The 15,636-nt window shown below is 36.6% G+C and overlaps 2 protein-coding genes across 2 annotated transcripts in view; both read right to left on the reverse strand.

The window, feature by feature from the left end:
- Positions 1 to 9,015, reverse strand: part of LOC306888215 (anoctamin-1-like) — a 31,104-nt gene extending 22,089 nt beyond the window's left edge. Inside the window, exons 1-9 of the mRNA XM_079446409.1 lie at positions 8,953 to 9,015; positions 7,724 to 7,890; positions 5,903 to 6,208; positions 3,615 to 3,707; positions 1,616 to 1,767; positions 1,461 to 1,515; positions 343 to 394; positions 192 to 247; positions 29 to 76 (exon numbers count right to left, since the gene is read on the reverse strand). Coding sequence (XP_079302535.1) covers positions 29 to 76; positions 192 to 247; positions 343 to 394; positions 1,461 to 1,515; positions 1,616 to 1,767; positions 3,615 to 3,707; positions 5,903 to 6,208; positions 7,724 to 7,890; positions 8,953 to 8,989 — 966 coding nt within the window. The 5' untranslated portion in view covers positions 8,990 to 9,015. The remainder of the gene's footprint in view (positions 1 to 28; positions 77 to 191; positions 248 to 342; positions 395 to 1,460; positions 1,516 to 1,615; positions 1,768 to 3,614; positions 3,708 to 5,902; positions 6,209 to 7,723; positions 7,891 to 8,952) is intronic.
- A 2,670-nt stretch (positions 9,016 to 11,685) lies between these two features.
- LOC306887997 (von Willebrand factor-like) overlaps positions 11,686 to 15,636 on the reverse strand; it is a 35,284-nt gene continuing 31,333 nt past the window's right edge. Inside the window, exons 46-52 of the mRNA XM_079446082.1 lie at positions 15,400 to 15,440; positions 15,188 to 15,295; positions 14,637 to 14,735; positions 13,723 to 13,851; positions 13,487 to 13,526; positions 12,293 to 12,390; positions 11,686 to 12,209 (exon numbers count right to left, since the gene is read on the reverse strand). Of these exons, the coding sequence (XP_079302208.1) occupies positions 12,018 to 12,209; positions 12,293 to 12,390; positions 13,487 to 13,526; positions 13,723 to 13,851; positions 14,637 to 14,735; positions 15,188 to 15,295; positions 15,400 to 15,440 (707 nt within the window). The 3' untranslated portion in view covers positions 11,686 to 12,017. The remainder of the gene's footprint in view (positions 12,210 to 12,292; positions 12,391 to 13,486; positions 13,527 to 13,722; positions 13,852 to 14,636; positions 14,736 to 15,187; positions 15,296 to 15,399; positions 15,441 to 15,636) is intronic.

Raw genomic sequence — 15,636 nt, forward strand, 5'->3', positions numbered from 1 at the left:
TCCAATCACAGCAGGCTGCAGGACTCACCTGTCTGTCATTGCGATGCTCTTTATCTTCTGAGCTGTCAAAGTCTCCCTGCAGCAATGACAACACACACAGAGCTTTACCCAAACCACATCACACATTTACACCGAACTAACAAACGAATTACAAATCAGATGCATTAAGCTGGGTACAATGCAAAACTTACATCATGCAGAGGGAAGGCAGAATCATAAACCCCTTTAGCTAGCAGTGATGAAATACCTGAGACAGAAATGAGAGAGAATTTGAATAACTGTAGTAAAAATATTTAACGAAACAAAAAAAATGGAATTTTTTTGGCATCTCCAAGAACGTACCCATAGTTTGACAGGACTGTGTGCAGGCTGTGCGCCTCAGAATTTCATAAACCTATGAAAGAGGGTAGACGCAACACAATAATAGAATAAAATTAAAAAAAACATACATTAACAGAATTATTCACCCAAAAATGACCATGTAGTCTTTTCCTATCTGGTCACTATGTCAATATAATCCAAAATGCCTAAAAATCACCATAGAGTATCATAAAAATGGCCCATGGGAAATATGCATCTAGTCATAAGATATTTAAGTTTTGTGTGAGAAATAGACTGAAATTGAAGATGTTATTTGCTGAACATTCAGCTCAGTTCTTCTGGGCATGTTCATGCGAGTTCATGAGCTATGTAATGATATATAATTCATAAATTGTTCTTTTTGAGCCAGTTCTTTACAGTGAATTGGCTGACAAAACCAATTTGAATAATTCATTCTTGATTCATTCAATGCTCCAGTTACAGAGGTTAAAAGCCTAATGGAAGTGAATACAGACATTTTGTCTTATATTGTATGGCACACAAATGGTATAGTTTAATGACACTTTTATTGTGCTTTGGTGTAATTTTTTGATGCTTCAAAGCTCCAGTCCTCAGTCCTTGTAACTCTATGAGGAAAAACTACCATCATTGCAAAATTTCTCCTTTTGTGTTCCACAGCAAAACGAACCATTAGAACAACATAATTTGACATAATTTTAATTTCTGGGTGAACTGTTGTTTTAAAATCTGTTCTGATGTGTCCAGATGTGCATAATCATGCTAGGGCTGGGCGATATATCGCATGCGATTGTCATGCGCATCTCGACAGTAAAGCCGGTTCTGTGATTAGCAGTAAGTCTCCATCACCTGCTTTCAAATGGAGAAGCATTTAATACACAGAGCCCTAGTTCACTGACAAGCTACGCAATATCGCGTTCATTATCGCAGATGAATCGCCTTCGATAATGAACACGATATTGGGTAGCTTGTCAGTATTAAATGCTGCTCCATTTGAAAACAGGTGATGGAGATTTACTGCTAATCACGGAACCGGCTTTACTGACGACATGTGCATGATCATTGAGTTCGATATATCGCCCAGCCCTAAATCATGCAGCTTCAATTTTACCGATACTTACAATTCGACCTCGTATTGCATTGCTGAACAATCTGTTTTTTGACTTCATATCAAATCTGCAAAATAAAAAGACAACCAATTAGGCCAACGCATGGTCTTGCTATTTGTAAATGCTCTTTTATGATAGTCTGGCTGTCTACGAATGCTGGCACTCACAGGTGTAGCTTGTCTCTGCTGAACGGTTGGGATAGAACACGCGTGCGTGGGTCTTGGGGCTCAGGGACGCCCGGCTGGAACGGCTGATTGATCTTCATCCAAAACGAGCTTATTATGCCCATGAGCCCCATCTTCTCTTTCAGCTGATATGTCTGGAAAAACAAGCAAAATGGAACTGAAATTAAACAGAGATTAATCCATTTATATCCAGAGCTAAAGAGAGACGAGACACGCTAGAAGTTGAGACCAGGGTCAGACGATTTAACACCACATGTGTGGAATGGAAATATCTTGTTTTGTGGGCAAACAAAGCACATGGGATGTGGGTCCATATGTCTCTACAACTAATCCACCATTATCAGATTATATCATTCAATACAACTCACCACCTCAAAAGGATAAATCATTCTTTCAGGATATCACTAAGCCAAATTTAAATGTATGGGAAAATGTGACGTTAACAATCATCTTAGTATGCAGTGTATGACAAATGCCTCTTGCAGGAATTTGAAAACATGTAATCAGATAACTGTTTCTCTGCAGTGTTCAGACATTTGAGAATTGACTTTTGGCATTACAACTGCTCTTAGACTGCGCCAACCTGGAGCACTTACAAAGATCATCATTAACACCAAAAACATGACACTCATGGGTTGTGCCAGTGTTCGTATTTAGAGTGACTGTTGAGTCTCTGAACAGCTCGGATTGACACATTGGGCTCTCATTTCTAATCACTGGCATTAGTTTATTTGTGAGTGCAATCTGTACCAGTAAAACACTGGAGTAAAACATCATACATATGTGCATATAACATATTTAATGTTTTAGTCTTTCAGATTTGCTTTCATGGTTATTGAATGGTGTTGAAAACCTTCACATTCACTATACATTGTGAAATATCCTAACATGAGTTGCAGTGTGACAGCCTGAGACTTCAGAATCAGTACAATGGCTCAAATTTAATACTCTATTAATAAACTGTAATTTTGTTTTCGAGATATTGGTCTAAAAAGGAACACTGCATATTTAGGAGAGCAGAAACAAAATATATACAATTAGAGACAAACTATGAAATATGTCTGCGAGGCATCATGAGCTGATACATTTGTAGGAATCTATTAATTCAGTCAAATCAATTTATATAAATTAATGGGTGAAAACAGATTTTTTTAAACAAGTCTCTTATGCTCACCTATAGGCTACATTTATTTTATCAAAGATACAGTTATATTGTAAAATAGTACTACAATTTAAAATAACTATTAACAATATAAAATTGTAATATATTTTTTAAAATGTATTTTATTCTTTTGATGCAAACGCTGAAAATAAATTTCAGTATCATTACTCCAGTCTTCAGTGTTACATGATCCTTCGGAAATCAGTCTAATATGCTGAATTGCTGCTCAAGAAACATTTCTTATTATTATCAATGTTGAAAACACTTGAGCTGCTTAATATGTTTGTGCAAACCGTGATACTTTTTTTCAAGATTCTTTGATGAATAGAAAGTTCAAAATAATTTATTTGATCTAGAAGCATTCAAATGTCTTCACCATCACTTTTGGTCAATTTAATGCATCCTTGCTGAATACAAGTATTAATTTCTTTAAAAAAAAAAAAAAAAAAGTCACCAAAATAGGAACCGTCCTAACGGGAGCTAACAGTTGATTGTTGCTTTTAATGGAAGCATTTTAGGTTTAATACACTAGCAACACAAGGATTTTTAGAAAACACATATAATATATCTTATTAAAGATTCTGCCAAATGCATGCATGTAAATGTTGTATCCTGGTATTTTTTTTTCTATGGGGCTGTTAAAGAGAATCAAGTGTAAACGGAATCAGAACATGATGCAGTCCAGACTCAAACTTAGATCCCTGAGAGCTTTATGAGCCTCACAAATCACCCACTGCATCAAACCTGTGACACATCTTTATATTTTATTCTCAAATGGCAGCCTTTTTATGTTTCCGTTTCCCTTTTATAGTAACTCACCTTTTTAGTCGGCACTCTGATCTTAAGAAGTTCTGCCTCACGACTGAGAACGGACCAGGGAACATGGAGACGCGTAAACCGGACCGTTCTCATCTTGAAAGAGAAAACAATTGCGTAAAGACTAGAGTAAAGCACCACTGAATAATGCAGTCAATTTGATTTGCAGGATGCAACTGAAAACCCGGTTCAAGATAAGGTGATTGGTGCAAACACACACTCACAGTTTAAGAAGCGGCTGTTACTAAAATGGTCTTATTTAGCATGGATGAATGACACACATCAAACACAAACACCTCTGGCAATGAGGATCAACCATAATCTGCCTTTAGGCTGGAGACAGCAGCACTCAAATTTAATCCACACCAACATAACACAACTGATCTACCACCATCACACCACCAACAATCAAACGTACACCCACATCACAGCTTTCACTCAGGATTTCGCTCTCATCAGTCAATCTTTATGCTAAAATGAACCCTGGGGCCAATTTCAGTTCTATATAGACATCGGACATAGGGACAATGTCTTTGCATCTCAGAATTAATTTACTATTATAGCTAGTAATGAAATATTAAAAAAGATTGCTTTTCACTTCAAAAATCATTTGCAAGTATAAAACATGGTAGAATTTGTTTTACATTAAATGAATGCTGATTAATTAAAAACATTGCACATTTTCATTGCATTATTCATTATTATTATCATTGAAATAAAAACTATAAATCAGAATGATTTCTGATTTTCCTAAAAATTAGCTTTATTTTCTTTGTGCAAAATATGATTTCTTTTAGGTTGAAATATCTAGTTTATATCTTATGCGTTTCTTCACGCATAAGCATAAGCATGTCGTTTATTTTAAGGTGTACTCAAAGCGACATAATTATAGGGACTCTATTTGGATTCATGAGGGTATTGCTTGAGTATAAGCTTTTTTTGTGGAAAAAAGCTGCATGAGTCAACCAATCTACTCCTATTCAGAAATACTAAGCTCTCCCTGCTTCAACTTGGGAAAATCCATGATGCAGGGGGAACCGATCATCTCTTGTGACAACCACAGTTGCATCTGTCGCAAATATATTGCCGGGGGCGACCACTGCAGCACTGCAGGAAAGCAAAGAAATGATTTTTGGCATCTGTTAACTAGTATTAAAATATGATGCATTGCTTGAAAATGAAAACTAGCTCCCCCATCAAAAAAGATAGACTTTTCTTGTTGTGGGAGGGTTTGGGTTTTTATAAACTGGGTCTCCAATTCTTAAGTTTCAAGGTCACCTTTGGAATCTCTTGATTGTGTTCATTCTGTTAGTATTGCACTCAAAACTGATTATTCCATGGCTCAACACATGAGACAATGATGCATTAATAGTTTGCCAGGAAAATTATATAGAGACATGCATTGGCAAAAAAAAACACACACTGGCTATGTTCAGAATATACTATGCTACTCACAGTAATTTTGCAATATGCATATTTTTGGCCTATGTTACGCATAATTTTCTTTATCTGATCATATTAATTGAATTAAGGACTTTTACACAAAATGGATTTTTAGAAAATGCAAAACAACCCCTTTTAATTTCCAAAAATGATAATTGGACACCACTTGTGAAATTACATACATTACTGTTCAAACGTTTTGGGTCAGTAATTTTTTTGTATTTTTTTTTTAAAGAAATTAATACTTTCATTCAGCAACGATTCATTAAATTGATCAAAACTGACAGTAAAGACATTTATAATGTAATGTCTATTTTAAATAAATGTTGTTCTTTTGAACTGTCTTTAAATCAAAGAATCCTGAAAATAATGTATCACATTTTTCATAAGAAAAAAAAACTTTCTTGAGCAGCAAATTGGCATATTAGAAAGATTTCTGAAGGATCATGTGGCACTAAAGACTGGAGTAATGATGCTGAAAATTCAGCTTTGCATCACAGGAATAAATTACAATTTAAATTATATTCAAATAGAAAATAGTTATTTAAAATTGTGATAATATTTCACAATATTATTGCTTTTACTGTATTTTTGCTTAAACAAATGCAGCCTTGGTGAACATACAAGATTAAAATTTTTTTTTTGAACAGTAGTGTATGCATATAAGGAGATCACATGACAACAATTTAGCATCCAACTGTTTGAAATATTGCATAATGCATTGTTTCTTACATATTATTTAAGAACTAAAAATAGTAGGCAGAACAGTATTTAGTGCATACTGCGTAGTGTGCAGTGGGCTTATATTCTAGCATTCTGAACATTACCATGCACACATAAACACAAACCTCTTTGTCATGTTCAATCTCCAAGCCTTCCTCCTGAAGTCCTCTTTCAAATTCCTCCCTAATTTTATCTTGTAGTTCGTTGGTGGGTTCCGTTGCAAGCCCCGCCTCCAGCACCGCCTCCGAAATATCGCCCTTCGTACACCTGCGTGAAGGGGTGGGGCTTTGAGACGGCACGTTACCGTTAGAGACAACAGAGTGGCGGTGTTGGGACTGACGTCTCTTGCAGTGATAAACAAGAACATAGTCCACTCTTCTGCGGCCGTCTGCAAAACACAGCCCTCCTCCTGGACCAGGGCCCGGCTCCTCCTGAAAACACACACAAGCATTCGTCAGCTCAGTAACATCTAGACACATCTGCATGGCTGTACAGCGAAAGCTGTAATTACAGATTCCTGGAGCTCTCTCAAAGCTGCATAGCATGTATTTGACACTTTCAGCCAAAAAATTGAGGATCTGGGTCATCCACTGATTGGCTGGTGGTTCAAAGCTTTTGGATGTTTCCTGTCATACTCGTGTTTGATTCGAATTGTGCTTTTGAGCAAGGTGCATAACTAGGTCGGTCCCTGTGGTTTGCAAATTAGTGGATAAAACTGTCAGCTGACATTGCGGTTTTCATAATATTCTCTCCCCCAAAAATATTATGATCAGAAAATATAAGATAATATGTTTTACCCCAAATAAGAACAAATTAAAACTTATATCTTGCAAAAAGACATTATGTGATTTTTCTTTCTTGCATTATGAAATTACTGACATGCACCCCAATTATCATTAGCAAAAATAAATATACTATTTTTGTTACTGTAAAGCAAAAAAACAACAACAACAGTTTACTGTATGCATAAATATTTATGCAAATAAGATTTTTTTTATATATTTTTATTATAAAAATACAAAATATATTAGTAAAAAGTCTTTTAAAAATTGTAATTTGTTTCTTACTTTTGAGTTTTGAAAAAATAAAAAAATCACTGTTTTAGGGGGTAATATCTACCAGTGTCTGTTCTTGGGAGCATTTTTACTGTATGCTAAAGAACTTTATAATAATCAAGTTCGTTGGAATATGAATTTTGTTAAAAGAAAATGCCTGGGGATTTCTACATACTAAGCAATGGGAACGTCTAGTGTTAATATTTAACTGATGCCATTTAGTAGATACTTTCCAATGTGATACATTGAAAACACATTGCAAGTTCCACTGAAGCATGAAAAAAACTCATTACAACAAAGTATAAATATTGTATAAAATATGCAGATAAGATCTTTTCATTTATATATATATATATATATATATATATATATATATATATATATATATATATATATAAAATGCCTTAATGCAAATTCTAATTTCTTATTTCTTTAATTAGATTTTGGAAAAAAACATTTAAAGGTTCCACCAAAGCATGTTGGGATCTTGGGAAGTGTTTTATTCCACTGGAGAACGGATTCTCAGACTGTAACAGTCCAGTAGTGATATGGATTTTTCAATGGTCGATGCCAGTATCTAGAGACTTTTTCCCACTGACTCCAACCCACAATCTTTGTGTGACCAGCTTACAATTGCAAAATCATTGCATTTTCTTATGTCACCTTACTTGACCCCTGGGGGGTCTGTGAAACTTCTGCAGAGGGTCCATTGAGAAAATGCACATAGCATATGCAATGAATTTTTTTTTTATATGATCTACCCAGAACCATTATTTAATGCAACAATGCGAGTTAATAATTTAAAATAAAGTGCTCTAAAAATAATACCTGTCTTTGATAGTAAACAGCATTTGATCTTAAGTCCTGCATTAGACAACAGAAATCACGCACCGTGTCCTCAGCAATGTCATTGGCATCATGCCCGCTGTTGGCCGTGCCCTGCTGGCCCAGTTCAGAGATATCTCGGGCAAGACAGCGGAGTTTCTCGCTCTGCATTGAAGAGGACTCACTCTTCACGGTGGAAACACGCATGCGCTCAGGGGCCCCGTTCCAGTTTTCTGTTAGATAGAGATAGTCACAGGTTATTTTAATGTTGAATAATGTCTTACTGAAAGTCTTCTTTTATGGCATTTTTCTCTTATGTCAGTTTCTTTGTGTGTGCTTTGACAATACTGCATGCAAAACAATCGTGTTAATAAATTGCTTTTGCGAGAACTGAGAGAGAGAGAGAGAGAGAGAGAGAGAGAGAACGCATCCACATAAAAGTAGAGACCAAAAACCTTTCAGTACCAAGGACAGCGACATAATTGAAGGCTGTGCGTCAATGCAATGCTCAAAACCTGCGAAACTGACTCTGATCACACAAACAGCAGCACGTACACCTCTAGTCTTTCTAAACATTCTCACACCTGACTAACGCGTCACTTAAATATGCCTCATGCCTTCAGGTAAACAAACACAGGGATTCATGACTCTTAGAGAAAGCTATAAGCGCATTTACACCACCTGAACAAACCATCACACCACAGTCTATTTGTGCATTTATTTCCCAGTGCTTTCATATCAAATCACAGTTTCCATTCTGTCGTCAATGTCAAAAGAGAAAAAAGATCATAAAGTGTGTTTGATTGTTATGAGAAAACAACACATGGCGTCAGATTGCGCTTGAAATAGCTCCAGCTTATTGCCCCAGCTAATTATACAAACCCCCTCCGACACACTGAGCCCTCACATTGTTTTCCAAAGCAAAAGGATGAATTCTAACACAATTAGTTGCAACGTTAATGAGTGTTAAAGTGTGACAGCCCGTCTGAAGGGGCAAATAATGGCGCGCGCCTCATTGCAATTAACATCAACGACCAGTTTGGTGCCACTCAAATGTTCAGTTTTCACCACATCAGACTAATCGACTATAAATGCATGAGTAGATGAAATAACATGCATGCATTTGCAACAGTTGAATATAACACCATAACCAAACAAGCCAATTTATTCAAGTGCCAATTATACAGACATACAGCAAATGCATTTTCCCTTTGGCTTAGAGAATCCAATGCACTCGCACACAAACAACAGCATCAGCAAACAACATCCACCCGAGTGTTAGGACTGGTACTCACCCGTGGCAGAGGGCGACCTGTTCAGTGCCATGTTCATGTTCCCGGTGATATGGTGGACAATCCGCTCGCGGCCCCGCGCAGCTTAACGCGCTCGTGCTTCTGCAGTTAATTCCGTGGAGCGCTCGAGACGCTCAAACTTCCAGCGCTCGTGCACCGAGATAACAGTGACAGCCGACACAACCCCCTCCCACTCACTCACTCACACACACACACACACACACACACAAGGTATCACAAACAGACGCTAAATGCATAAGTCTTAATTATTACGAATTTACCGTGGAAAATATTTTAAAACATAAAAATATATTATATGGTTTATGATCGAGCATTACATAATAAATAAAGCAGAGCTATCTGCAAACTTGATATCGCCCTTTGACCCGTTTTGTCTGTTTGGATCCCCATTAGCTTCCACTGAGTGGTTACTAGTCTTCATGGGGTCCTCAACTCAATCCAAAACAGACAATCGTACAAATAGTAAAAAAAAAATTGACTTATCACATCACAAACCATACATCTCAGCAGAAGCAGCACTTAAAATATACATCTACATATTTATAAGCATATCTTCACATTTTCTTCGAAATACATATGTACAGTTACTCTTTCTTATAGCTATGGGAACCATATTCCAAGCAACTGAACCTCAATAAAGTAGTCTTTTTCATCAAATTTGTTCGTGGACACGGTAAAAATAGTTGATCCCTACTCACTTGACCTGTTTTATAATCATGTCTAAGTCCCACATAAACTAGCTTTTCAAAGAAAAAACAAGGAGTATGATACTTGAATAGTAAAATATACCAACAATCGTAAATGTAATTTAACCTTCAACGGTAGCCACGATAACTTTCTATGCATATCAGCCCGAAACTGATAATGAAGCACTAGCCTGGCTGCTCTGTTCTGAACCATTTGAAGTTTCTTAGGTGTTTGTCCGAAGCACTTGACCTTACCATAGGGCAGTACTCGAGATGCGATAAAACTAATGACTTTACCACATCTTTTAAAAGTGAAGATGGGATAAATGCAGAACATTTCCTGGCCACCGCTATACCTTTACCCATAGTACTTACTATATTATCTATATCAGGGATGGGCAACTTCAGCCCTGGAGGGCCGGTGTCCTGCAGAGTTTAGCTCCAACCCTAATCAAACATACCTGGAGCAGCTAATCAATGTCTTCAAGATCATTAGAAAGTTACAGGCATGTGTGTTTGATTAGGGTTGGAGCTCAACTCTGCAGGACACCGGCCCTCCTGGACCGAAGTTGCCCATCCCTGATCTATATGTTTGGACCAGGACAACGTATTGTTAAGCATCACACCCAGCAACTTAACATGTGTCACTTGTTTTATTGGCACCCCATTAATAAATTAATTAAAATCAGCAGCTTTAGTCATACTATTTTTGTTACTAAAAATAATAAATTTGTTTTTTTCTAAATTTAAAATCTATTTATTAATTCGAACCCACTTCATAATTGTTAACAACTCATCACTTAAATTTTCCTGAAGCTCATAATGTATGTGCCGCGGAAAACATTGTAGAATCATCAGCATACATAACTATATTTGCCTTATCAACAACATATGGTAAATCATTTATAAAAATGGAAAACAATAATGGGCCTAAACAACTACCCTGTGGTACACCACAGTAGATATTTTTATCCTCCAAGAAAGATCCATTATAAAACACTCTCTGTTTTCTATTAGAAAGATAACTTCCAATCCAGTCAAGAGCTGTGAGTGAAAAACCATAAAATTTTAGTTTAGCAACAAGAATGTCATGATAAATAACATCAAAAGCTGCGGTCTAGTCTAATAAAACAGCACCGACCAATTTCTTATCATCTAGGGTTGCTAAACATTCGTCTGTCATGTGTATAAGAGCAGTACTTGTGGAGTGTCCTGGTCTGTAACCATGTTGTGCATTAGTAAATAAATTAAATTAAATTGATTCTAAAATATTGTAAAATTTGTTTAAAAATAATTTTCTCCAATAGCTTGCTCAAAATAGGAATACTAATTGGCTTACAATTAGATCCTGAAAAGTCTATTTTTCCCTTTTTAAGTAATGGTATAATTTTAGATTCTTTCCATAGATTCAGATATACACTGTTGTTGTATTAACAACTGTGAAAATAATTTACTTTAAAAGAGAAAAAAAATTCTAGGTATTTAACACACTTTTTAAATCTGACCGCTCCTCAGCTCTTATCAGCAATCTGATCACTAACAGTGTATTAAATCCCATCAGAGAATGCATGGATTAGTCATGCACTTCCATAATTACCTTCAAAACACATAATAATAATTCAGTGGCTCACCAGGTTTAATGAACATACTTTCCGACATGATTTCCAGATTACTGTACAGTTATTATTAAGGTCATGGCAGCTGGAATTGAGATTAATCCTTTTCTGCACAAGTTATTCGTGTTATCATTTAGTTACAAACCCAAAGCATTTTAATCAATTTAAACCCTGTTGAATATAATAAAGCCATAGAACCACAGATGTGTGGAAATGTGCAGAAATGTAGTGTTTGTACTTGATATTACGCAATATTTCATGAGGCCTACAAGTATTTAATGTGTGATTCATGTGAATTGTATCCTTCAACACCCTTCACAACTAATTGACTGATCAGTATTCTCCGTGCACATGAACGCTCTCACACAAATGAGTTCAAGTGTCCAGAGCAACACCGAGTGGCACAAGTCGAGTACTTGTTTAGCCTTGTTCTTTATTGTAGGTCAGTTTAATAAACACCCATAAACTACAACCACACATAATAGTTGTACATGATCAAGATCATATTTGTATAGACAGGTTGTTTAATGGCAAAATGGTAAAGCAGTAATCAGAAATGACTGTTTATTGATTAATGATGTGTCTTAATGCTTTATATGCTGAAATAAAAACTGAAACGTATGATAAAGTGCTCAATTATCAGTGGTTAAAAACTCCACTGAGCAACACACCGGCTGTAGATGCATATATGAAAGAGTATTCTAGCAGTTTTTCACTTGTATGTTATTTTATCAGGTGTCTGCTTTCAGTTGGTCGGACAAGCGTGTGACATGCAGTCGCAGCCGGTGACGGCGAGGACTTGGTGGTGTGTTTGTGTGCCGTTAGCGCAGCGCAGAGGAACATTCATGGGCACCGTGCCTGTAGCTGAGCAACACACACACTCGCTCTCGACCTTGTGCTTGTCCAGTGAGTACATAGACTTACTGCCACAGTTTCCCTGTGGGTGAGAGAAAAAGACAGATAAATAATATGTACATAGCTTCATGGTATTGTTGCAATAAAACAAATGCATCGACTTACTTCACAGTAAGTGAGTTCTATCTTTTCTTCTGATTGGCAGTCATCCACTCTAATGTAATTCAGCAAACCCACAGTCCTTCTGCACTCTGGCTCAGTACCTAAACAGACATATGCACACGTCATGTTCAGATCAGTGGGATGGAGTAGGGCTGCATGATTTAAGGGAGAAATACAGTAATTTTTTTTCTGATAAAAATTGCGATTAAAAAAAAATCCAGGATTGATGTGGCTATTTTTGATGTGCAAAATTTGGCCAAAATGTGATTATATATCAATATCACTATAAAATAATAATAATAATAGTAACACCCTAAAAATAACTAAATAATAAAAGAAATATTATTCTTGTAATATTTCACTGTAAAAAAAATTTATAAAAAATATTTAAGAAAAAATACATTGGTTTTATTTTATATTACAACTAACATTCCTAATTTCTTAATTTTCAAATGTTTATGGGTTGCCTCTGAAAATGTGGGTTACCTCTGATTTGTATTTAACGCCCCATTCACACGGGGTGTCAGCGTCAACGCCTCTTGTGTACTTTGAATGAAGTGACGTTAAGCGTTGCCGAACTGAATTGTGGGTCCGTCGCGTCGCTTCTCTGGTATTGCTGGCGGCAGAAGTTGAAAACTTTTCAACTTTTCAAGCACCAACGCAGGCGTCAGCCAATCAGTTCGCCTTATGCAAATACCCTAGCACAGACCCTAGCCAATCCCGTTCATGCAACACCAGAAAAGTAATGTGATTGGCTGTTGTCACTGTGACGGTCGCGTCAGCACCAAGCTTCTAACAAGCCCTCTGTCAAGCATTGATGCTGACGCCCCGTGTGAATGTTAACTTAAAGCTTCTCTTTTGTTGATGAGCATTTCATTACAAATCTAGGAAGTTAAAGTGGGGACTCAAACTCAGAGCAGAAATTAAGTTTGTGTGGTACAGCATTTACAGCAAACTGAGCAGCTCTGAGATGCTGAAAAATGAGCTGCTCACCTGTAAATGAACACAGTGACACACTTCACTCTCAAACACATGTTTGTGCATATATTTATTTGATTAAGTGGTGGACTTGTGATTTGATATTCTCACTAATCCATATCACAATTTTGGTTTTATTATGATTAATCGTGCAGCCATAGGATGGAGTTTATAAACTGAGCAGGATGTATGAATGATGGTTTTGGTGGTCGTTCTTACACATCTCACAGCAGGTGTCTCCAATCTGGCTTATTTTACCCTGTGGATAAAGAATACATTGTTTCACTTTCGTTATTATGCAAAACAAAATATGGTTTATTAGAAGTAGAATATGTTCCTGGAGTCTTTAGGGTTTGGTAGATTTAGGATTAGGAATAGGGTTTGACAGGCAATCGTTTCATAGCAGTGTTGTTCTAGGATTAGGAGAGAGAGTGTGTGTGTGTGTGTGTGTGTACCCCATGTTCCAGACAGCGTTTGCGGTCAAACGGAGGACATGTTGTCACAAGCGTCTCCAGCACCAGTTCTTCATCTTTATTCACACTGCAGGTGTTTTTAGTGCAGCCATCTGTACGCGTTGCATTTGCCTGAATACACACATATGTACAGATTTATGACACTATCTATCTGAAAATCAATAGAACATCTGGAGCATTTAAAGCAGGGGTCTCAAACTACTGGCTCACAGCGGAAGATAGTTTCATACGACTGCTCAAGCATTAATAGCTTATTTTTAAATTTAGCCTGAAGATCACTTCACTTTCTGCATTTTAATTATATATTTTTTTAATGATTGATAAGCAATGGCCTAATAGAGACTACTGTTCTTAGGTTAGGGGTTGGTAAGATGTAAAATATTTTTGAATGAAATCTCTTTTCTCACAAAGCCTGCATTTATTTGATTGAAAATGCAGTAAAAAGAGTAATATTGTAAAATATTATTGCACTTTAAAATAACCGTTTTCTATTCGAATATATTTCAAAATATATTTTATTCCTGTGAGTGAAAGCTGAATTTTTTTAGCATCATTACTCCAGTGTCACATAATCCTTCAGAAATCATTCTAATATGCTGATTTGCTGATCAGTTTAATGGGTCCTTGATGAATGAAAGTTTTTATTTATTTTAAATGGTAGTGTATATTATTCATGAATGCATTTGAAATGTTTGAAACAGTTCTTAGCAAAGCTGCAGTTCTTAAGCTTACTAAACATATGGCTGTTTTTTTTCTTTGGCTATCTACCATATTCATTGGCACGTAGAGGTAGTTACTGGGGCGAGAGAGGGGGGATTCAAACCTGTGTCTTCCACACTGACTATTCTAGCTATTGTGACATTGACTCATGACTCTATCTGAAACATATTTATTACTTTCAGAGAGACCAGCTGTCCGTCAGGCCGTCGGATGCTACATGCAGTTGCTACACAACGGCCGCAGCAAGCATTAGGTATCGGCTGCAGCGTGTATCCCTACAAAACAAAGCACACATGTTACTGTACTCATACATATAGAGCTGACAGTCCTTTTAGAGGCTGTTTCTTTAGAAATGAAGATTCTGTCATAATTTACTTATCCTCATGTCATATTTAATGACTGTCTTTCTCATCTTATTTTCTTATTCAAAAGGCGTTTGAGAAGCGTTTGGCTTTATGGATGTCAAAACCTGACATATCTAAGTGCAGCATATCCAACATAAAAATGTGAATGTAATCGAAGAGCTGCTTTTTAAAAGTTATGCTCCTTTTATTGTATTTTCATTGCATGCAAAAGCAGCTTGGACGTTTTCAAAGATGGGCAAAACATCTGCTTTTGTGCTCTGTGGGTGAAAGAAAGTAATATGGTTTTAAACGACATGAGGGTGAGTAAATGATGAGAGAATTGTCAACTACCCCTTTAATAATCTTCAGAGTGAGGTTTTTACCTCTGAGCAGGGGGAGCAGCTCATTTTCCTACAAGAGAGCCGATAACTCCTCTTATCTCTCACACACTCGCAGTGTGTGCACACATCCACCATCACTCGCTCTCCAGCCTACTCACACACACAGAGCAAGACACCCCAAAGTCAATCTGTTATGCACCAAGACATCTGCACACGGCACATTAGTATTTTGAATGTTAACTCTATGTCTTTACCGCAATAACAGTTTTATTCAGCACGCAGACATCCATTGGAACTACAGAAAGAAAAAAAGCATTAATATCTAATGAAAGATGACAGGAAGCAGCGGTGAACGAGCAATGTGTGTGCAGGGTCCAAAATTAACACTTCAAACACCAAATGGGATGTGGCAAGTAAATAATACCTCTTCGTGGTTTTACTAATATTAAAAATCATCAGCTTTAGTCAGACTTTTAATGGAAATTTTTTAA

This window comes from Barbus barbus (genome assembly GCF_936440315.1).
Source record: "Barbus barbus genome assembly, chromosome: 22".
NCBI classification, from domain to species: Eukaryota; Metazoa; Chordata; class Actinopteri; order Cypriniformes; family Cyprinidae; genus Barbus; species Barbus barbus.